Below are 22,338 nucleotides of genomic sequence, written 5' to 3'. Positions count from 1 at the left end.
TCTCCAGAGCTCCCACCATTCTTCCAGGAAGAGTTGCAAAATGTTGAGACTGAGGAGGGAAGCTCAGCCGTGCTTTACTGTGAGCTCTCCAAATTGGGGCTGCCGGTACAATGGAAGAAGAACAGGTTGCCACTTAGGGCTGGCAGGAAGTACGAGATGAAGCAAGATGGCTGCTTCCTCCAGCTTCATATCAAGGAGCTTAAACTTGAGGACAGTGGAAGCTACACGTGTCAAGCAGGAAATGTAGAAACTACTGCAACTGTTACAGTCAAAGGTAAGGTCAAGGTCATATTGCAATTGAGCACATGCATTACATAGACAAAAGCATCATTATATTAATATTTTGGTAACATGATGTCCATTATTACCCAGAGCTACCGCCATTCTTCAAGAAAGATTTGAGAAATGTGCGGATGGATGAGGGAGGTTCAGTTACCTTGAGCTGTGAGCTGTCTAAACCTAGTGCGCCAGTGCAGTGGAAGAAGAACCAGCTGCCTCTGAGGGCTAACAGGAATTATGAGATGAAGCAAGATGGCTGTTTTCTCCAGCTTAGCATTGTGGACCTTAAACCTGAAGACAGTGGCAGCTACTCATGTCACGTAGGAAGTGTAGAATCATCTGCAACTTTAACAGTGAAAGGTAGGTGCAGTGTCTTCTTATATTCTCTTCACAGTCCTTTTCTCATCCTTGACTATTTTTTTTCCTAGAACTTCCGCCATTTTTCAAAGTAAACTTACAGAATGTAAAGGCTGAGGAGGGAGGTATTGTCTCCCTGCGCTGTCAGGTATCGAAGCCAGACACCGCAATACAATGGAAGAAGAATAAGTTGCCATTAAGAGCCAGCAACAAATATGAGATGAAGCAGGAGGGTTGCCTCCTCCAGCTTGACATCAAGGAGGTCAAACCTGAAGACAGTGGAAGTTACACGTGTCAAGCAGGAAGTACAGAGACCACTGCAACCGTGTCAGTAAAAGGTACTGTTCTTGTATCTTTGAAACTTCATGTCTCCAAAAGATGATACAGTCCCCTTAACCAAATGCTGTGATGAATTTCCCCAGAACTGCCTCCATTTTTTGTTACAAAGTTACAAAATATTGAGGTGGAGGAGGAAGGTTCGATCGTACTGTCCTGTGAGTTGTCCAAACCTGGAGCGTCGGTGCAATGGACGAAAAACAGGCTGCCTCTCAGGGGCAACAAGAAGTATGAAATGAAACAAGATGGCTGCCTCGTTCAGCTCAAAATCAGTGACCTCAAACCTGAGGATGGTGGGACCTACATATGTGAAACAGGAAACGCAGAGACCATTGCAACAGTTTCTGTAAAAGGTAACGTCCACGTGACAATTTTGTGAGCTCATATTCATAAGCATATTTGTATCGTCCTTTTCTAGAAATCCCAGTTGCATTCAAAGCTGACTTGCAAAGTATGGAGGCAGAGGAAGAAGATACAGCAGTCCTGTCCTGTGAGCTGTCTAAACCTGGAGTGGCAGTGCAATGGAAAAAGAACAAGTTACCTCTGAGGGCAAATAGGAAGTATGTGATCAAACAAGATGGCTGCCTTCATCAGCTTAACATTATGGACCTTAAATCTGAAGATAGTGGAACCTACACATGTCAAGCAGGAAGTACAGAGAGTTCTGCAGCAGTGACTGTGAAGGGTATGTATTTTTCTGCAATGTACAGTTAGTTCTCATGAAATTTAATCAATGGTTTGCCCAATAGAGTTCCCATTATTCTTCAAAGAAGAACTAGTAAGTGTGGAGACAGAGGAGGGCGGCTCACTGTCTCTGCGCTGTGAACTGTCCAAACCTGGAGTGCCAGTGCAATGGAAAAAGAACCGGCTGCCTCTGAAGGCCAACAGGAAGTTTGAGATGAAACAAGATGGAAGCCTCCTGCAGCTCAACATCAGTGACCTCAAGCCTGAGGATGGTGGAAGCTATATATGCCAAGCTGGCAGTGCAGAGACCATTGCAACGGTGTCTGTAAGAGGTGCGTCCATTTCAGGAAAAGCATTTTATATCACCCGAATTATGTATAACGATGTTTTACTAAACCTCCCCCAGAGCGCCCGGTTTCATTCAAAGTTGACTTGCAAAGTATGGAGCTAGAGGAAGGATTAACAGCTGTCCTGTCCTGTGAGGTGTCCAAACCTGGAGTGGTAGTGCAATGGAAAAAGAACAAACAACCTCTGAAGGACAACAGGAAGTATGAGATGAAACAAAATGGTTGCCTTATCCAACTCACCATCAAGGACCTCAAACCTGAAGACAGCGGAAGCTATACATGTCATGCAGGAAGTGCAGAGACTTCTGCAACTATAACTGTCAAAGGTCATTTCTTATTTGTTAGACACAGAATCATTGACATATTAAGTTAAATTTGTCAAAGACTTCATATATTCAACATAAAGTTGAATGTTCTGTTTATAACCCAAACATTGATCAATTATATGCCTTTTTTAGAACTCCCATTATTCTTCAAAGAAAAATTGGAAAATGTGGAGACAGAGGAGGGAGGTTCAATCTCTCTATGTTGTGAGCTGTCTAAACCTGGAATGCCAGTGCAATGGAAGAAGAACAAAGTGCTTTTGAGGGCCAACACAACGTATGAGATGAAACAAGATGGCTGCCTCCTCCAACTCAATATCAAGCACCTCAAAATTGAGGACAGTGGTAGTTATTCGTGTCATGCCGGAAGTGCAGAGACTGCGGCAACATTGTCAGTGAAAGGTGTGTATCTATTTTAGCGTTTGGGTGGTTCACTCATAGCATATTACCAATTCTTGCCAGTCATCTTCTGAAATTTAATTTCCCCAGCGCTGCCACCGTTGTTTGTGACAGACCTACAAAGTATAGAGGTGGACGAGGGCGTCTCAATCTCTCTGAAATGCGAGCTGTCTAAATCTGGATTGCCAGCGCAATGGAAGAAGAACAAGCTACCTCTTAGGGCCAACAAGAAGTATGAGATGAAGCAAGATGGCTGCCTTCTCCAGCTCAACATCAAGGAGCTCAAACCTGAGGACAGTGGTAGCTACACATGTCAAGCAGGTGGTGCAGAAACCACAGCAACTGTTTTTGTCAAAGGTGTGTGTATATACAAATTCTATAGTACCATTCACTTTTAAGTTATTATATTGGATCTCAATTGATTGGGCAGGTGAGTATGTTATTTAAAATTTTGATGACTTCTTTTCCTAATACCTTCTAGAATTACCTTGCTTTTTCAAGAAAGAATTACAAAACACAGAAACAAAAGAGGGAGCTACAGTCGTTTTATGCTGCGAACTGTCCACACTTGGAGTGTCAGTACAATGGAAAAAAAACAGAATGCCAATAAGAGCAAACAAGAAGTATTCGATGAACCAAGATGGCAGTTTGCTGGAACTTCATATCAAGGAGCTAACTTCAGAAGACAGTGGAATTTATTCATGTCAAGCAAGAAGTGCAGAGACCTCTGCAATGGTGTCTGTAAAAGGTTGGTACATCTACTGTGTATGTATTAAATAAATGTACAGCAACAGGATGTAGTAATCTGGTATATTTTCCCTCACCTTGAAACTCCCCACTCTAGCATCTGAGACCATTTTGCCAGATGAGGAACCTCCCATGATACTTCCGGAAACAAGGAGTACCACTTCCACACCTGAGAAAGTGAATCTTCCCGATGTTCACCCAATCCCTCCAGAACCCAAGAAAAGGACATTGCGCAAAGCATCAATCACCACTTTAGAATCTGATTCAGAGCCTGTGTTTAACATAAAACGGCCCGTTCAGTCTTTGCAAATAGATACTAAAGACCAGAAGGAGATCCAGACTGAAATACCTGTCGAGACAGACTTTGAAAATGCTCAGAATTCATCCAAACCTGAGACTGTGAATCTTCCCATAGTTCACCCAATCCCTCCAGAACCAAAGAAAAGGACATTGCGCAAAGCATCAATCACCACTTTAGAATCTGATTCAGAGCCTGTGTTTAACATAAAACGGCCCGTTCAGTCTTTGCAAATAGATACTAAAGACCAGAAGGAGATCCAGACTGAAATACCTGTCGAGACAGACTTTGAAAATGCTCAGGGTTCATCCAAACCTGAGAGTGTGAATCTTCCCATAGTTCACCCAATCCCTCCAGAACCAAAGAAAAGGACATTGCGCAAAGCATCAATCACCACTTTAGAATCTGATTCAGAGCCTGTGTTTAACATAAAACAGCCCACTCAGTCTTTGCAAATAGAAACTAAAGACCAGAAAGGGATCCAGACTGGAAAATCTATAGACACAGACTTTGAAAATGCTCAGGATTCATCCAAACCTGAGAATCTGAATCCTCCCGTTGCTCACCCAATCCCTCCAGAACCCAAGACAAGGACACTGCGCAAAGCATCTATCACTGCTTTAAAAGGGGATGTAGAGCCGATATTGAACATAAAAAAGCCCATTCAGTCTTTGCAAATAGAAACTAAAGATCAGAAGGAGATCAAAACGGAAAAATCTATCAAGACAGATTTTGAAAAAGCTCAGGATTCAAACGAACAGAAGGACAAAACGGAGGTTTACAAAGGACCAGCAATGTTAGTTGAGAAGGAGCTTCTGATTGAAAATGTTGAGACAGAGAGGATGCAACCAATTAGGCCAGAAGTGAGTCAGCCAGGCATGATTCCTGAAGACAAGCTAAAAGGAACACCTCGCGAAAAAGTCGGAGAAGTTGAAAAACTAGATGACCACTCAGAGAAAACATTGTGGAAGAGACTTGAGGAGGAGAAAAAGGATGTAAAACCAACCGTAACATCCATTGGAAGCAAAATATTAAAAGAAGCAACGTCTACTATTAAGGATAGTGAAGTGGGGAAGGCAGAAGAGGGTTTGAAACCCCCTGTGAGGTCAAAAGTAAAAGCAGCAGGAGAAAGGGAACCAACGGAATATGTCCGAAAAGAATCTGAAGAGCTCATTATACAGTCATCAAATGCTACAGTCAATGATTCTAGCGAAGGAAATGCAGAGAAAATTCCCATAAAACAAATCAAGACCACAGAGAGAGTAGAGGAGCAAGTGCCATCAATAAATCAGCTGGAGAGTCAATCTGTAAAAAGAAAAGAGCCGCCTCAAGATATAAAGACTGAAATAATTCCCCCAAGGCCACCTGTTAGGTCAAAAAGTAAAACAAGGACACCGATGGAAAAGCAAACGTCAAGAGACAATGAGACAGATCAAGATGAACAACAACTAAAAGAGAGAGCAGCGTCTATGAAAGACGAGGAATCAAGACATGAGATGAAACAGTCAGTACTTGCAGATGCTGATCTGGTAGAGACCTCAGTTGTCCCCAAACAGCTGATTAAACATCCAGTAAGACCGATGAGAAAAGAACCTGAAACGGACAAAGAAATAGCTGCCGGATCTTTGGAAAGGAAGGACGAACAACAAGAAGTGCGAATGACAGAAGAAATTCCTCTCCTCTACATCTCTGAAGATGAAACTTTCTCAGAAGCTTTGACCGAGATCCCACCTGACCACAGCGTCGTTCAACCTGCTGGCTTCTTTGATGAAACCTCACCCCAACCTTACTCCCCGCCTACCATTCTGGTTCTCCAGAAGACAGTCCAAGATACTACACCAACGATTTACATGAGTGCTGAAGATGAACCACAAATGCAAGAGACTAATGGCAAGATCCAGATTCCCTTCAAAGACTACAAAACCGACAAAGATACACGACCAGTGTTGAAAGAGGTCTTTAGGAACCAGTGTGTAGATGTTGATGGTACCATCAGTCTCGTGTGTACTGTAGAAGGACAGTACGAGAACGTGCGCTGGCTTAAAAATGGTCAATCAATCAGTAGTGACAAACGACATTGTATTAAGACAGCAGAGGGAGGGGTATGCTCTCTTGTTATCACTGAACTGACCCTTAGTGACGGTGGCATCTACACTTGTGAGGTGGTCAATAAGTTTGGTACTACGTCCTACAACGGAAACATAACGGTGGTTGCACCTCAACAACCTGCTCAAACACTCCAAAGGCAAGTGCATCCACCTCTTGCCGCAATTACTCCACTGCAGTTGGCTTCACAGAAACCTGAGGAAGAAACACAGATTCAAGATCAGCCAACTTCAGGGACTGATCCTGATAACTACGTCGAGAATATAGACGTCTCTTTGTGGGAAGCTTACAACTTGACAGAGCAGCAGATTCCGTTGAGCCTTCACGGAAGGAGAACATCGTCTCTCATTGCTACCAGCTCGAGTGAGTAATACTCTACGTGTAGTTTATCCTGAACACATTTTTAGTTTTCTGCATTGAATTGTCTTTCTGTAACAGTGTCAAGTCCATCTGATTATGACACTGCACCAGATGTGATGGAACCTGTGGAAATTAAGACCTCAAGGTAATGGAGCCAAGGTTTTGTTATTCCAGATGTGTCTAATCCCAGTTCAGGACTCTGCCGCACTGGCTAATCAACCAAGCTATCGGGTAAACACGTGCTAGCTTGTTTAACAGCCACTTGATTAGAAGCAGTTAAAGCCAAACTGTGGCTGGGATTCTGTCTGGACCTGGATTTGATACCACTTTTTTATTCTCATGGTGACAACTTGGTGTTTCATGTACCGTAATTTTCGGACTATAAGTCGCACCGGAGTATAAGTCGCACCAGCCATAAAATGCCCAAAAAAGTGAAAAAACCCCATATATATGTATATAAATCGCTCCTGAGTATAAGTCGCCCCCCCACCCAAACTATGAAAAAAAACCGCGACTTATAGTCCGAAAATTACGGTATATCACTACAGGGAGCTTCCTAAGGCAACAGACCAAAAGCCTCCAAAGAATTTGGATCAACACCTTTTACAAGTCAAAGGTGAGCAGTGATCCTACAAAGCCTAGTTTGCTCCAGGCTTTTTTGATCAATTATTACTTTGGTATCACTCTCATTTATAGGCACTAAAGAGGAACAAATGAGGACCCCATCTCCTAAACACCATAGGGCCCACACACCTTTAGCCAGCACTGTCTCTGGATCAGAATCTGAAGGGGAAGAGGATCAACGCGAGGTTTGGGCTTTCAATGGCTAAACTGCAATTGTCCATTTTATTGATAAACCTCTTTAACTTTTTAATTCCCTTAGACGTTTGAAATGTATGTGGCTCGAGCAGACTGCAACCCAAACAGTGGAAGCAAGGACAGTTTTTTACTGAAGGAGGGTCAGTTCGTCGAGGTTCTAGACTCCGTCCATCCAGGCAAATGGCTCGTAAGAACCAAACCCACCAAAACCAATCCTGCTCGACAAGGATGGGTGTGTCCAGCCTACCTGGAGAAAAAGAGAAAGGTTAGATGTTCATTCTAGAAGTTTGTAAAATGAATAACCAGCTAATGAAGAGAAATGAGAGCACTGTTATGTTTTGTTTGTGTTTTAACAGGAGGCCTTCACACAATTGCGGGCACCTCAAGAGGATCTTGATGAGATTGGTTCCACAGGAGAAGAGTATAGAAAGGCTTTGAGGTTTGCTCACAATACAGAGCACTGTTCGAATTGTCTATTACTGACGAAAATGTTGTTTTCTTCAGCCAACTGATCCAAGGTCTGATTGATGGTGAAGAAGAGTTTGCCAAAGAGATGAAGATGTTTATTTCTCATCCATTAAATTATTTGGACTCAAGTCGCCATGTTCCCATCAACATCATCAACCAGAAAGATATCATTTTCAGAAATATAAAAGACATTGTCCTTCTTCATGAAAAGTATGCAATTTTAACATTTTAACAGTAGACGGCAGATTTTGACATGAGCTACGGTTTCAGGTCTATTCTCCCTGGATTGAGAGAGTGTACTACAGACGATGATGTCGCCATGCATTTGATCCATCACGGTGAAGATCTTGAAGAGTATGTTCACTACATGCTCGGGCAATCACAAGCAGAGGCCTGCATTGCTGATAAAGCTACCCAACAATATCTCAAAGTAAGATTGTCAATGATAGTCAATCTGAGTAAACAATGTGACAGACGACAAATACTGTTTTACTGTTTTACAGGAGCTACCAGGCTCTGGTAGACCTGAAGCTCCAGTCATAGATACTTTGACCTTCCTCCAAAGACCAGTTGAAAGGATTCAGACATATCAAGCATTGCTGAAGGTGAATGATGGATAATTTATACATTTTCAAACATTGCATAATTGTCCACAAGGTGTCAACTCGGATTTGAATTTCCCTTCAGGAGTTAATTAAGAACAAGGCCAAAAGCGGTCAGAGCTGTTGTCTGTTGGAGGATGCCTACTCCCTTGTGTCCTGTCTACCCTGGAGATCTGACAACTTGCACCAAGTCTCCCTCATTGAAAACTACCCTGCCCCTTTGACAGCCTTGGGCGAGCCTGTGCGGCAGGTAAGCGAAAGTATCAACCACATCTTGGAAATTTCTCTCTAGGAAGTAAGAATTATGAATGAGAAACATGTCGGTATTCCTGTTTTTCCCCAAGGGCGCCTTTACAGTGTGGGATGAATCTCCAGAAACAAAAAAGACCTCCAGAGGGCATCAGAGACAAATCTTCCTATTCAAGGAATGTATTGTCCTGTGCAAACTAAAAAGAGATGCCAATAAGAACTGTGATACGTTCACCTTCAAGAATAAAATGAAGGTAAATAAAATATCCATTGGTGGACGCTTGTTGATGTAAATATTCATGTTCACATTTTGTCTCTATCAATCTCAGTTGAATGATGTAGAGCTAAAGGAAACGATGGGAAGTGATGAGAAGACTTGGGAGCTTTGGCATGAGCACAGGGGCTCAGTGCGGAGATATACACTGCAGGGCCGCTCACCACTGGTGAAACTTTCCTGGCTCAAAGACCTGAAGGAGCTTCAGCAACGAGCCATCCTGCCCACTAACAGTACATACAGCATATGACAAATCTCAATTTTTAAATATGTTTATCTAAATGTTGTCTTTGTTTATGTCTATCAATCAATTAGACCCCCCTGTGTTTACATCACTACTGTCGGACAACACGGCAAAGATCGGACAGACCGTCAAACTGAGCTGCAAGGTTACAGGATTGCCTAAGCCTGTGATCACTTGGCTCAAAGGTCAGAATAATAACAAAAAATGACTGGCATTGAATCGGTTGACACGATGTCTTCTCCTCAGATGGCCTCGTGTTGGAGGATGATCCTCGGCATATTATCACAGGAGATAAGTCAGGCGCGTGCATTTTGATCTTGGACAGTTTGACCACTGAAGACTCTGGACAATATGTGTGCTATGCTACCAGTAGCATGGGCAGCACTGGTACTATGGCTACCGTTGTCGTGCAGGGTGAGTCTCGTGAGAGATTTCAATATCATTCTAATGACACTTTGTATTTTCAACCTACAAAACCTTTACTGTTTCATCCACCAGCGCCACCCAGATTTGTTAGTCGTCTGGAAAGTACTTGTCTGATCGAGAGTGAAGACATTCACTTCACTTGTTCCACTCGTACCACTCCTTTGCCCAGAATCAGGTCAGTATGCATTTTTTCCCAAAATCTCTGATACAAAGCACTTTTATGCCACTACAAGCCAAATAATAAATATATATTTTTAATGCCCTCTTACATTAGAAATATCCAATTTGAAGGCAGATTTCCTTCAACTCTCTTATATTGCATCTTGCAGGTGGATGAAGGATGGCAAAGAGTTGACTGACAAGCAAAAATATTCAGCCTTGAATGACTCTCGAAGTGGAATATTGTCTCTAACGGTCATCGGTGCAACAGAGGCAGACATCGGACTGTATGAGTGTGAGGTATGATGAGCTCATATGTACGACGTCATTAAATCGTCACTGATGCACATCGAAAATTTTGTTTCACTCCAGCTTTCGAATGAGTTTGGTTGTGTCAAATGCAAGGCCGGACTGTGCCCCTCCTACGTCGCCCCGAATGAATCTGAGAGTGACCAGGCGCAAGACTTACCTCCTAAAGGTAGGACAGTTCGAGCTATACAAGGTAATTATGCTTTACAGAACAAAGCGGTCATTAGGGGACTTTTTTAGGGACATACTTTCATTTCTTCTACATGGAGGAAGTAAGCACATGCCATCGTTCACCACAGTTCATGTCTGTTCCCATTATAATGCCACTTGACAGTCCTGTGGGACAATTCATCCATTCTGTCAGACATTTACTTACTTTTCCTTTCATCCACTTCACTTGCCTACATCTGGAGTTGGGTCACCTAGGTAGCATACCAATTGCAGTTTAGTAAGCAAAACACGGATGAAAGAGAAATCGTCATTTATATTCATTCATCTGTTTTTCACTGTGAGTTATTGTCAATCGATTGAGGTCACACTTACCGTACTTAAATAAATTCAACCACTTGAGAGTTGTTGGAGATACTATTTATGCTAACAAAACAAAAACTATGACTATACAGAGGAACTGGGAGCTAGACTACAAAATAAAAAAATCCATTTGTTTGTATGTAAAAAGGTCTGTGCCTCTGACAATGTAAATTGTTTTTACTAGTATTCATTATCAACTTTGTAAAGGCATGTTATGTACCTGGATCACGTTCTTAAAGATTGCGCAAGTGTACCACTGTTTTTCCTGTATTTTACCATTTCATTCTCTATAACCTTCATGTTTTCCATCTTCCCCCTACTCGTCCAAAAGCAGAGGTTTCCTCATGCGGACCGCTCCATGTAAGTCATCATTGTCACGATAACATATAACCCGATCAGTGTTTCCCGTTTTCCCGTCAACGCATGCCCAGCTAACTCTTCGTCACCACAAATACAAGATGGTCATGTGCTGGGCAGATTTTCTTATACAGGAGTGGGCACATGTCTTGTTGATGTGGTGGATACTTTACTGTAGTTTCACTAAAGCCTGAAGCCAGCAGGTAAGACACGGTTGTGTTTTCTGTGTAATCTCAGGTAATGTACGTTTTACTCATGTCTGTTAAATCATTCCAATCATTAACAGAATGCTATTTTGCATTTTTTTCTAGATGCAGACTCAGAGGGCTGGTCATCTGCTTTTGTGAAGAAATGGCTGCAAACAGATTTTACTCCCTCCTCGGTTGCTCAGTTAACACCCATTCATGAACAGTGAGCATTTCATTAATACAAATGAAAATGTCATTTAGATTTTTTGGGGGTAAGAGAAGAGATTACGTAGGATTAGGGTTCGAACACCCACTTAATTATCTCATTCATTGCCATTGGATGTCAAAGATCCATTTTAACTGGGGTGGCAGAACATTTGAACAATTAAAACACTAACCTCTTAATTGATTTTTTGCTCTCCAGAGCTGAGTCTAGTCTTGCAGAAGTTCCTCAACTAGCAGAAACGGATCAGCCAGCACAACAGCAGCCTTCGTATTACTTGGAGGAGGAAGAAGAGGAAATTTATATCTCAGAGCAAATGCAGGAAATTACAGATGGTACTCCTTTTCTTCTGTATTAATCAAATGAAGAATCACTCTTTTATAACTTATTTGCTGTCCTGTTCAGTTGCTCCCTTCATCCAAGTACCTCCTGAAGACGTTTGTGTTGAACCAGGACAATCAGCCACATTTACCGCCATCATTACAGGAAGGCCAATACCGCAGATACAGTGGTACAAGGTAGGAGTCCTGCAGGAGTGAAACAAGAGCTTCACTAAGAAGTTCAATTCTTTGTACTTTTGATTTATTTGCTTTATTGGGACCCTTTTGTTTTCACTTGTATTGTAATGATGTCAAATGGGGCTTACAATAAGAAAGATTAGTGTTGTCACAGTTGTTTGGGTGTTGAAGTTTGATCTATGCTTCATTACTGAAGGACGGAGAAGAACTTAGAGCCAGTGACAATGTGGAGATTGTCCAGCATGCCGCCCGCTGTTCAGTGACCATAGTATGCCCAGAAAGTCAAGACAGCGGTATTTACACCTGCTTGTCTTACAATGAATCTGGCCATGTGTCGTGTCAAGCTCAGCTCTTAGTGGAGGAAGGTGAGACAATAGATGATTCCAATTCTTCTTGGGACTGTGAGGAAAACTAAATGTTTTAATCAAGTCATTTAATGGTACCGCTGTTTCTGTGTGTTTATTCTTAATAGGTTCACTAGGGTCTCAGGAGAGAGAGGTGGAGTTGGGGAAAAGAAGGAAGCTATTCACCGTGTATGATGTCGGTGAAGAAATTGGAAGGTGAGTCCATATTGTTCTGCTTCATCTCTGTTGAGATTCATCTAAGTTTTTTTTTTTATCCCTAGGGGAACATTTGGGGTAGTGAAGCGTGTGATCCACAGAGGGACAAGCGAAGTCTTTGCTGCCAAATTCTTACCACTGCGAAGTAGCACCCGCACCCGGGCCTTCCAGGAGAGGGACTTGCTCTCCCGTCTGGCTCATCCAAGGGTGGCTTGTCTACTGGACTTCTTCTGCACCCGGCGCACGCTGGTGCTCATTACGGAAATGTATCCCTTCTTAAAAAAAATACGATAAACCCGTTTTGCCTAGTAGATGAACTTCTTTAACATATGCAATCACTAGCTGCTGTTCTCACGGCCTTGTAGACCATTTGTTACTCAGAGGGTTAGTTTCGGAGAAAGAGGTAAGAGATGTTTTTCCTCATTCAAATTCTCTTACAATGTATATTGTTCTTGTGAATTTTGCTATAAGACAGTAAATTATTTGTGATTCCAGGTCCAGTCATATATTCAGCAAATTCTTGAAGGTGTTGGACATATTCACAGCATGAACATTTTGCATCTGGACATTAAAGTGAGATTTTGGCTCAATTACAAGACTAGCAAAAAAAATCTATTAATACAATATTCATGTTGATTTATGTATAACCCCTCAGCCAGAGAATATCCTGATGGTATATCCACCCAGAGATGAAATCAAGATCTGTGACTTTGGCTTCTGCCAGGAAGTAGACACATCCAGACATCAATACAGCATGTTTGGTACGCCGGAGTTTGTTGCACCAGAAATTGTTCATCAAGAACCTGTCAGTGCGGGCACAGATATTTGGTGAGTCGAAATCCAAATTCGACATTACAATAAAAAAATCATAATATTTTGCTGTGTATTGTGTGACAAAAGAGAATTTCTAATTGTAACAGGTCAGTGGGTGTGATGGCGTATTTATGGTAAGTCTCACCAGGCAACAAACGGAACTACACATCTATCCATTATCGTAAACACAGTTTTTTTTTGCTATTCCTTTCTTTGGTAGTCTATTATGTCGTTGCCCCTTTGTGGGTGAAACCGACCGTGCTACACTACTGAGAGTGGGAGAAGGGACCTTAAACTGGGATGCCCCCGATGTCATGAGTAGAAGTCCTGAGGCCCAAGCCTTTCTTCGCAGTCTTCTTCAACCAGACCCTGAGTAGGCCTTGTTGCATCCTTTCTTCTTTCACTGTGCAAAATATTTTAATTCCTCTCTACCCTGTATAGGAAGCGGCCATCTGCCTTTGAGTGTTTGAGCCATGAATGGCTCCAGGTAAGACCTAAATTGTTCTGCAGTTTTTCAACTTGAAAATGAAAATCAACCAAAATTTAACTGTGATCAGGATGAAAATGCAGGGGAAGACACGGATGAAATCAACACAAAGGGTTTAAAGGTTTTCATCTCAAAAAGAAAATGGCAGGTGAGATATGAATGATTCACGAAACTTGTGGAAATGAGAAATTCTGCGATTTGTCTTCAGCTTTGTCCTTTGCTTCTTTGCCCCCAGCGTTCCTTGACTTGTGTTGGTTCCGTGCTCACCTTAAGGCCAATTCCAGAACTCCTGGATGCTCCTCTCAGATACACCGCGGTGACTGTTCCCCGTGAAAACCAGGAGAACAGTAGCACCTCTCCGAGCAGTGGTTCATCATCCGAGTACGATGAGGCTGACTCTTGGGACTTCTTCCAGCACTGCAGCCCAACTGAAGAGGAAGAAGAAGAAACAGAAGATGACTATGACCCCTTGAGCGAGCGAGCACGGATCCCGAAACCCTTTACCAAACTTCATCAAGGTCTATACGAGGAGGAAGAAGTGACGTTTGGGGAGGAGGAGGATGATGACGAGCTGGTCGGTCGGATGAGCATGTTAGAACGGAGTGTAAGCAGGCAGTCCGCTGCGTCATCAGATGTTTCGTATCTCCAAACTCCTCAGAATGAAAGAAGGTTCAACAAGGGCAGTAGTCCGTCTCTCAACCTTTCCGATGGTGACGAAGGTTCAGGGAGCGATGCGGGTCGAATCCCTCGAGGCAGCGTGATCCGTAGCACTTTCTACAGTTCATCTCATCAGCTTTCACCCATGTCTGCCAGACACATGACATTACGAGACAAGTTTCAGGCCAAGAAGCAGGAAAGAGGTCGCAAGCCACTCCGGCGGAGCATGTCGGGGCGCCTCAATGAACCTCTCATAGAATACGTGGAGGATGACATGGAAGTTAACCGAAGCCAGAGACGGGGGTCCACCCAACCAACCATGCACAAGTCTACTTCCTTTGACGGCACCGTGACCCGTACCAATGCTCCACCCCAGAGAAGGAGCAGGTCTCTCGATGAGTACTCTCGACGCTCTCCCAGCTCACCCAAGCCCTCAAAGTCAGGTGACGAAGAAGGTACTCAAAGTATGAAGGAGGATTTCACAGACGATGAAGTGAGAGGAAGGAAACTGCTGGTGATTCCGAAACCTCGGAGACCCATAAGAAGGAGGGGTTCAACTGTTCCCGCACAGGGCACCGCCGCATCGGGCGGTAGATCTGCTCCATTAAACCTTCTTGTGGGGAACAAAATCAGCCACGGGATGGATCAGGAGCAATCAGAGGGTGACGCCTTCACTGGCTCCCAGGGTTCCTTGGCTGAATCGTTTATTTTGGAACACGGTGGTTCCGAGTCCTCCAGTAGACTTGGTTCATATGAGGAGCTCAGAGGGAGGTACAGATCAGAAGAGAGCGAAGGGTATGATGACCCGAGGGAGCCTATGATATCATCATCTTCTCGGTCATTTCAAGAACTCAAACCCAGAGGCCAGTTTCCCCAAGCTCCACCACGTAACCGTACCCGCTCCAACCCCAACATATGTCGCTTGCAGATGTCATCAACACCTAGTCCAAGTCCTAGCCTCTCCTCTCTCCAGGCTCCTGAAAGACCTCCCAGGGCAAAAGATAAGAAAGAAAGCCACGGCCTGCAAAGACATGCATCTGCACCAGCTCTCGAACTTCAGCCACCTGCAGGAAAATCCCCAAAGCTGGGCCTCCTGAATATCTTTCGAAGGCAATCTTGGGCTAGCCATTCCTACTCGCAACTGGATAGCGCAGAGTTAGGACCAACACTTGGAGAGATAATGAAGCCAGATACACCTACCATGTCGTTCAGAAAGAAAATGAGAGCTTCAGCATCAAGTTTGACCAAGCTGTTTTCGAGATCATCCAGTAATGAAGATCTAAGTAAAAGAGGTGAACTATTTTTTCATTGCTACACTGATGGCCGATTAAAGAACATACATCATCTTTATTTCAATGTTACAGGGCCAATTGTTAAGGGCTCAATGCAACCTCAAAGGGAGCATGGCCTTGAGAGTCCAAAAAAGAGGACCTCCAAGCGTTTGCCAACTTTCAAGATACCAGCATTCAAAAAATCAAAGGGTATCAAATTAGTAATTTGTCAGTTGCTCACAAAACACTCTAATAATTTTGCTATATTTCATTTTCTTAGATCTTCTCGTCCGTCCCAACAAGGCTGATGTGTTTCATTTGGACGGAGGTGGAGTACTGCTGGTGTGGAAGCCTGTTCAGTCTAGTGACGCGGTTACCTACTGTGTGCAGTACTGTACAGATGGTTGGTTCACAGTCGAAACACATCTTTTGTAGGCTACATCATGTCGTCTTCTAAAAGAATGCTACATTGCTCCTCAGGTGGCGACTGGACAGTCCTCTCAGAAGATGTGAATGATAGCAGCTATGTGGCAAAGGATCTCCCCAGAGGAGCTTCTTATGTTTTCAGGATCGGCTGCATCACTAAGACAGGAGCAGGACCTTTCAGCGATGCTTCCGCCCCGGTTGTTATGGCAACTCACCATGAAGGTGAGGGCAAGAAACTTTCAAAAGAACCTTTATCCCTTCATCTAGTGATGTATTTTTTGTTGTTGCACAGATGCGAACATTCCTCTCATCCAGACTGAGTGCCTTGGTTCAAAGGTTGCTGGCTCAGAAAGTCAAGCAACACAGAGGAATTACAACTTCCTCTCAGAGATCAACAGGTTAGGCTTTTAGGAAGTTCTTGAAGCTTGTTCCACCCTTGTGCTCCATGCCAGATTATTTCTTGTTATCTTGGACTCAGGGGTCGTTTCAGCGTGGTCAACTTATGTCGCGATGCTGAAACCAGCCAAGTGTTTGCCGCCAAGATCACACCTTACCGGGTGGAGCAGAGACAGTTGGTACTGAGGGAATATAAACTCTTGAGGAGGCTTCACCATCCCCACCTGGTAAAACTGCACAGTGCTTACATCACTTCCTGCTACCTGGTGCTGGTGGAAGAGCTCTGTCCTGGCAAAGAGTTGCTCTACAACCTAGCTGCGAGGTGAGAGATGTTTGAAACCACCACAGCACGAAAAAGTACGAACACAGTGGGCCTGTATTGAAATGTCTCCTCGTTTTGATTCAAACGATCATCACATTAGAAAGCTTTGCAGGATTCTGGTAACGATCCTGATCATCAAGGACCAGAGTTAGACACCATGACTTAGTGAGTTTTTATTTCACGCTGGCCACCGCACTGAAAACATTCTAGCTCCGCCCCTGACCGTCTTTACCGCCATGCTTTGGCGTTCTGTTGCAAACACCTTGTGCCAATTTAAGCTGTGTTACATGTTTGTTGTTTTGCAGAGATGTGTATTCAGAAGCAAGTGTGGCGGAGCTGCTTGGTCAAATCCTGAGTGCAGTCGACTACCTTCACGGCCGGCGAGTGGTCCACTTAGACCTCAAGTCTGACAACATGCTGGTAGACGACGGAAACCACCTGAAGATTGTTGACTTTGGCTCAGCTCTGTCTTTCACACCTGGTCAGCCTCTCCACACTGAGCATCTGCAGGGTCTGTCGGAGAGTAAAGGTGACTATGAGTCCATCGTTTGACCTTATGTCGTGTTGTTAATTCTCTAATATACTAAACCTTTGACTGTCATGGCCTTCAACAGAGCACCGCAGCAAAGGTACACTTTCTTTACTGGAGGCTGGATGGATGGATGAGTGGCAATAACATCCATAAGCACAACAACCAATTTTCTCATCATTTTGTTTCCAGTATTCCTTACTGATTTAAATTTTCAATAACTCACAATGTATCATGCACGTGAACTTGCCAGTGCCAATAACTGCACAATATTTTATGAACACCATCATGTTTCTGTCTGTTTTGTCAGTTTATATTGTCCTCCCTAAAGCTCCGGAAATCCTAGAGGGCCAAGGTGTTGGGCCTGAGACTGATGTTTGGGCCATCGGAGTTCTCTTGTTTATTATGTAAGCACATAAATAAACTCACCGTCTGGAATAGTTTGTCTTCTTCCTCCTTGCTGATTGTAATTGCTGTCTGGCAGGTTGAGTGCTGACAGCCCATTTCATGCAGAACTGAGCTGGGAACAAGACAAAAACATCAAGAAAGGAAAAATCCAGTTTGGACGATGTTATCCCGGTTTGTCCGAAGGAGCCCTGAACTTGATGAAGAGCAGCCTGAATAACAAATCCTGGTGAGCATCTCAGCGAGAGACAATGAATGTCTGGATTCTTAAAAGATAAAAAAATACATCTTTGGCATTGAATGAGTTTTAATCCAGATATCGAGATTTGGGTTGTCTCAATGGATTTTTATTTTTAAGGGCAAGACCCACGGCGGCAGAGTGTCTCCAGAATCCTTGGCTGCGTGCCCATCGTGCTCCTCACCGATCACGCCACTCCAAGGTGTGCTTCTCTACCGATAAACTCAAAGCGTACCTCATACAGAAGGAAGAGAAGAGAGACCAAGTACGCACCAAGCTTCAGGGTCCCTTCTTCCAGTAGTGAGCCAACTGAGAAAAACAATGGAAGGGTACAGCATGGTATTAACAAAGTTGTGTGTCAATCAGTTGTTCTTTGAGGATACTGTGATGCGTCTTAAAAAGCTGCATATCCCTTTATTTTAGCATTGTGGTAAGAGTGTTCTATGTGGTTTGGTTCTGGTTTAAATGCAAACATATCAGGGATAATGTTCAGCGAGCAAGTTTGGACATGATCATGTTTCTCTGTGCATGTCACATTTGAATTTAAATATAACATTGTTCAACCCTTTTTGTTTTCATGTGTAAATGAGAATTTATTTTTAGGTTGGATATCTGAGTCGTACAATTTATTGTGTCAACCACCGGCTTGGATGAGTTTTCGGATGACGGGTGAAATAAATGGCATTAAATTGACTAGTAATTGCCGTCATGTTATTTATTCGACTTTTTTTCTGGGCATAAAAGACAACATTTCTCCAGCACAGACTTTATTGTTTGCTGTGTTTACAGGCAATAACGAAGATGGACTTTGCGATGCTGACGAATTTCCTGTTTGTTTGTTTTCTTAGGATTTTGTCTCTTGAACCTTTTGGATTTCCTGTACACAGAAAAAAAAGATATTTAGATTTTAGTGGAAGCATTGGACAATCAGAAGATTCAATATGCATTTTGACTCACATCATTAAGGATGGCCTTCAGCTCATCGTAAGCTCGTTCTAAGTCGTCGTTTATAATGACGACGTCAAACACTCCTGGCTCCTTACCTGACGAGAAATAATTCTTGATATCTCTTCAATTTCGAATTTTCAAAACCTGTCTGAACTTACTGAGCTCCATGTCGATGCGAGCTGCCTCCAGACGTTTTTGTAGACTGTCCTCGGACTCTGTCTGTCGGTCTCTCAGGCGCTTTTCCTAAGAAATAAAAAAACAAATTACTGTATCAGAATATACAGGTGTACCTAATATTGTGGACACAAAATGGATCATTTACCAGAATCTCCATCGATGGAGGCTGGATGGAGATGTAGATGGGGTTCAGGTCCGTCTCTTTAATCCTGCGCACACCTTGGATGTCCACATCCAGGATGCAGATGAGATTCTTGGCCCGCACGTCTTCTATGGCAGCTTTACTATCAAACACATACACACACTTGTTGACATGAAGCGAGCAAGCTAAGAGGATCGCCGCGCTGATCCGAGCCGCTAACACTTTCTGCGCCTACCTCGCAATAAGAAGGTGAGATTGAATGTGACACACACACTTGCGTCGGAGCATCATGGAGTTAAAGCTCCATCTGTCTCGAGATGTTTAATATCCTCTTGATCCTCTTGAACCATGTGGACTAGTTTTAAATGGCGCTCTTATACAAGGCAACTGAGTTAAAGTTAGCTATTTATAGGATGGCTGACGAGATAGGAACACACTGACACTGCTCGGAAGTAACTACCGTATTTTCCGTATTAAAAGCCGCACCTGAATATAAGCCCCCCCAGCTCAAATGATGGGAAAATCATTTAGCAATATTATAAAAATCATGAAAAATTCATATATAAGCCAGTTCAAAGGTTGGGCATAAAAAAACAGTTTATCGTACGAAAATTACGATAAGTTCAAATAGTTGATTGGTGTATTTAAGATTTTTTCAGGTAACCCACAGGTATTCTGATTCTGTAAAACGGAGTTTCACTTTTTGAAGTTAAAGTCCTGACTTGACTTTCCGAGATGCTGGATCGGATGTTTACCTTGTTCCGTAGAGGTTTCCAGAAAACTCGGCGTTCTCAATAAAATCGCCGCGTTGGATGCCCTCCTGCATAGCCTCTCGAGTGGTATAGTGGTAATCTGCATGAAGGGATCATACATAGATTAAAACCGGCACAATGGAAACACATGGGACATGTTCCATGCAATCTGATGGCTTCTACAGTATATGAACATCACTCGTGTTTCTTTGTTCCCTAAAGAAACATCTATCACAAAACAATCATTAGCATGAGAGGAAATTATGACGTACCAAGAAAACTTCAAGAAATGAAGATATATTGATCTTTCCTTTAATGCTAATGATTGTTTGCAGGTTGTTTACACACTATTGCAGTTTTTTGTGGACAATCCTCCACAAAACAGGACAGGACAAGAGGAGACACTACGGAGGCATCACGAGGGGCTATTTTCAAAAGCGTTTTACTCCAAAGTGTACTTTTGTTTTAAACGTGATTCCCAAAATATTCCTCTCTTTTATTTTTCATATCCAAAGAGCGCTTCCTATATATCCAAAGAGAGCGTTCCAGGGTGATGAAAGTAACCCCCGTCACTCTGCCTTAAGATATACGCGTATGGAATCACACCAACCGTCACCTTCATGTGTGGTGTCTGATTCATTTGGACACAAAAATGACGTGTCTAAGTCTTCTGAGGAAAAGACGTCTGCTACGGGCAGTAAAGTAGCCCCCAGAAGCATGGGGAGCGCGTTGAGGCCTACGGAGAAAGCAGAACAGGAACACACCCGCACACACACACACAGGTTTATCCCGGTCTAGAGGAAGGGAAACAGTGTGAGGTAACGGACAAAACCGTTTTTGCAGTTCACTTGGGAGTAAGAAATAATGCAGGAGTCCTGAGGTAAGCTGGGAGAGGTGGAAAGTTCTATTTTTTTTTAATTCAGGTGCAAATTTGTGTCCAGGGTTACTACAGTTCAGGTGCTAAAACATTCACCATGCCACAGATGTGATCCCTGACTCAGCAGTACCTTTGCCGTTTTCCTCTCCAGGGCGAGGGTTCCTTGTTGTGTCTGTGTGGAGATCAGCAAATCATTAATAATATCATTATTTGCATTGGAATTGATGCAAAAAAAAAATTCTGTTTTATGATAGATTCCCTTGGTTGACTTTCATGCAATCAAGAAGGAATTTTTTCCTGAGTGTGGAAGGAAAATTTGTGTACATGTTCTGTAATTGACAAATGTTCTTTGCAATAGAAACAAAAATTCAAAGACCATCAGATAGAGAAAAACCTAATACATCTTTTCCTCCACTGGTTTGAAGCTAACTGGAAGAGTTTGTCCCACTTACGTGACACGCTGAATCCAAACACTCCTTCGTGGTCATTCATGAGCCTTTTCATCAGTGTGCTCTTGCCCGCTCCAGATGGGCCACTTAGCACCACAGGTCTCGGTCCTGACATTGTCTAACAGAAACACACACACACGAGTGATCAACATAAGTACATACGTACGTACATACGTATGTACATGGGACTTCACGGTACTCCATTTGCAACTGAAATATTACTAAACCGGAAGTCCTGTTAAGTTATCTGTGCTAATCTTTTGATCCCTGCTGCTTCTCTTATCCACCTCACCGCCACACACGCATTAAGACAGACGGACAAACACACATATACGTACACACTAGTTTCAAAGTGTTTGTGTAAATTTTTTTCATTAAACATAATATAAAATATAAATGTAGTTGATTACGTTTTTTTTTTTCCTCATTTTCTCATATTAATAATTGTTGACATCTCACTTGGAAGAGGCCATCCAATCAGAAACTGGATTTTCTTTTCGCATTCACTCCCACACACTTATTAATGGCTATATATTAAAAATATCAATTATTTCTATAATAGGCATTCTATATCTTATCCAAACAAATATAGTACAAATACACATAATATCATTAGTTTAACTTACTCCAAAAGTGACAGTTCCCCAAATGAGTTCATTTTAAGGTATTTTGCTTACCTTTCTGCACTCTTGAGGAGACACGGAACGGAGCACACAGTCAAGCGTGATGTTGACTGAGGGATTCGCTGATCAGCTCACTGTCAACCTCAATTACTGCCGTCTCCTCTACGCAACATCCGCGGACCAATCACACGTCTGCATGCTGGGCCGGCTTGTTTATATCAAGTCAATCCACACCTGAAAGGGACTACAGGTTTGGTGTATTGACAGTTGACATTTATTTACATATTGGGAAGTGGGACTGTAATCTCTGTGAAGAACTAATCTGATATGATATATATATGAATTGTTGTTACCTGTGTAATCTTTCCATGTGAAAGCACAGAATTGCACAAGTGAGGCTCCTTTGGTTCCACTTGAGCCATGCCTGGGCTCGACCCGGCTAATCCTACAGCGACCTATTTCTTTAACATTGACTCATCACAAGAGTGAGCCTTTCATAATGCACCGGGAAGCCCCGCTTTTTTTTTTTTGGGCCACAACTTTTATTATAGTAACAATGACTAAAGACAAAAAGTGAGGAGGTTGTATGAGAAGGACCCAAACAAACATTTAAAACAAATTCTGTACAGTATGTTCTAATCAACATCATATACAAACACCGAT

The 22,338-nt window shown here is 42.8% G+C and overlaps 2 protein-coding genes across 9 annotated transcripts in view; one reads left to right on the top strand and one right to left on the bottom strand.

Moving 5' to 3' along the window:
• The window catches only part of obscna (obscurin, cytoskeletal calmodulin and titin-interacting RhoGEF a), a 29,897-nt gene extending 11,490 nt beyond the window's left edge, over positions 1–18,407 (top strand). For 2 of the 7 annotated variants that reach the window (XM_037248788.1, XM_037248794.1), the window contains 51 exons: positions 8–274; positions 373–639; positions 708–974; positions 1,059–1,325; positions 1,391–1,657; positions 1,722–1,988; positions 2,063–2,329; positions 2,462–2,728; positions 2,816–3,082; positions 3,207–3,473; positions 3,570–6,239; positions 6,315–6,381; positions 6,785–6,852; positions 6,933–7,045; positions 7,120–7,320; positions 7,412–7,494; positions 7,560–7,733; positions 7,794–7,953; positions 8,027–8,128; positions 8,211–8,375; positions 8,470–8,628; positions 8,704–8,881; positions 8,964–9,077; positions 9,139–9,306; positions 9,391–9,493; positions 9,648–9,777; positions 9,850–9,955; positions 10,986–11,085; positions 11,287–11,420; positions 11,491–11,603; positions 11,800–11,968; positions 12,076–12,163; positions 12,229–12,429; positions 12,506–12,566; positions 12,659–12,736; positions 12,819–12,991; positions 13,084–13,110; positions 13,197–13,349; positions 13,418–13,463; positions 13,534–13,611; positions 13,699–15,412; positions 15,485–15,601; positions 15,672–15,794; positions 15,872–16,039; positions 16,110–16,215; positions 16,296–16,535; positions 16,841–17,064; positions 17,150–17,164; positions 17,375–17,471; positions 17,549–17,698; positions 17,828–18,407. In XM_037248788.1, coding sequence (XP_037104683.1) covers positions 8–274; positions 373–639; positions 708–974; positions 1,059–1,325; positions 1,391–1,657; positions 1,722–1,988; positions 2,063–2,329; positions 2,462–2,728; positions 2,816–3,082; positions 3,207–3,473; positions 3,570–6,239; positions 6,315–6,381; positions 6,785–6,852; positions 6,933–7,045; positions 7,120–7,320; positions 7,412–7,494; positions 7,560–7,733; positions 7,794–7,953; positions 8,027–8,128; positions 8,211–8,375; positions 8,470–8,628; positions 8,704–8,881; positions 8,964–9,077; positions 9,139–9,306; positions 9,391–9,493; positions 9,648–9,777; positions 9,850–9,955; positions 10,986–11,085; positions 11,287–11,420; positions 11,491–11,603; positions 11,800–11,968; positions 12,076–12,163; positions 12,229–12,429; positions 12,506–12,566; positions 12,659–12,736; positions 12,819–12,991; positions 13,084–13,110; positions 13,197–13,349; positions 13,418–13,463; positions 13,534–13,611; positions 13,699–15,412; positions 15,485–15,601; positions 15,672–15,794; positions 15,872–16,039; positions 16,110–16,215; positions 16,296–16,535; positions 16,841–17,064; positions 17,150–17,164; positions 17,375–17,471; positions 17,549–17,698; positions 17,828–18,008 — 11,987 coding nt within the window. In that variant the 3' untranslated portion in view covers positions 18,009–18,407. The remainder of the gene's footprint in view (positions 1–7; positions 275–372; positions 640–707; positions 975–1,058; positions 1,326–1,390; positions 1,658–1,721; positions 1,989–2,062; positions 2,330–2,461; positions 2,729–2,815; positions 3,083–3,206; positions 3,474–3,569; positions 6,240–6,314; positions 6,382–6,784; positions 6,853–6,932; positions 7,046–7,119; positions 7,321–7,411; positions 7,495–7,559; positions 7,734–7,793; positions 7,954–8,026; positions 8,129–8,210; positions 8,376–8,469; positions 8,629–8,703; positions 8,882–8,963; positions 9,078–9,138; positions 9,307–9,390; positions 9,494–9,647; positions 9,778–9,849; positions 9,956–10,985; positions 11,086–11,286; positions 11,421–11,490; positions 11,604–11,799; positions 11,969–12,075; positions 12,164–12,228; positions 12,430–12,505; positions 12,567–12,658; positions 12,737–12,818; positions 12,992–13,083; positions 13,111–13,196; positions 13,350–13,417; positions 13,464–13,533; positions 13,612–13,698; positions 15,413–15,484; positions 15,602–15,671; positions 15,795–15,871; positions 16,040–16,109; positions 16,216–16,295; positions 16,536–16,840; positions 17,065–17,149; positions 17,165–17,374; positions 17,472–17,548; positions 17,699–17,827) is intronic. The other 5 variants (XM_037248793.1, XM_037248792.1, XM_037248790.1 and 2 more) reach the window with 5 other exon arrangements.
• Positions 18,408–18,457: 50 nt separating this feature from the next.
• Positions 18,458–21,841, bottom strand: guk1b (guanylate kinase 1b). Of its 2 annotated transcripts, XM_037248908.1 has the most exons (9): positions 21,730–21,841; positions 21,056–21,170; positions 20,734–20,775; positions 20,343–20,462; positions 19,730–19,826; positions 18,978–19,116; positions 18,814–18,898; positions 18,665–18,750; positions 18,458–18,584 (listed from the first exon to the last, which is right to left on the bottom strand). In XM_037248908.1, exons 2-9 carry the CDS (start codon positions 21,165–21,167, stop codon positions 18,552–18,554), a joined length of 714 nt encoding a protein of 237 aa, XP_037104803.1. In that variant the 5' UTR covers positions 21,168–21,170; positions 21,730–21,841; the 3' UTR covers positions 18,458–18,551. The 2 variants fall into 2 exon arrangements, with proteins under 2 accessions (XP_037104803.1, XP_037104804.1); XM_037248909.1 differs by lacking the exon at positions 20,343–20,462 and having other exon boundaries at positions 21,730–21,840.
• Between the last annotated feature and the right edge of the window lie 497 nt (positions 21,842–22,338).

The sequence above is a fragment of the Syngnathus acus genome, chromosome 4, assembly GCF_901709675.1.
Source record: "Syngnathus acus chromosome 4, fSynAcu1.2, whole genome shotgun sequence".
Lineage (NCBI taxonomy): Eukaryota > Metazoa > Chordata > Actinopteri > Syngnathiformes > Syngnathidae > Syngnathus > Syngnathus acus.
This window is presented reverse-complemented; position numbering and strand designations above follow the sequence as displayed.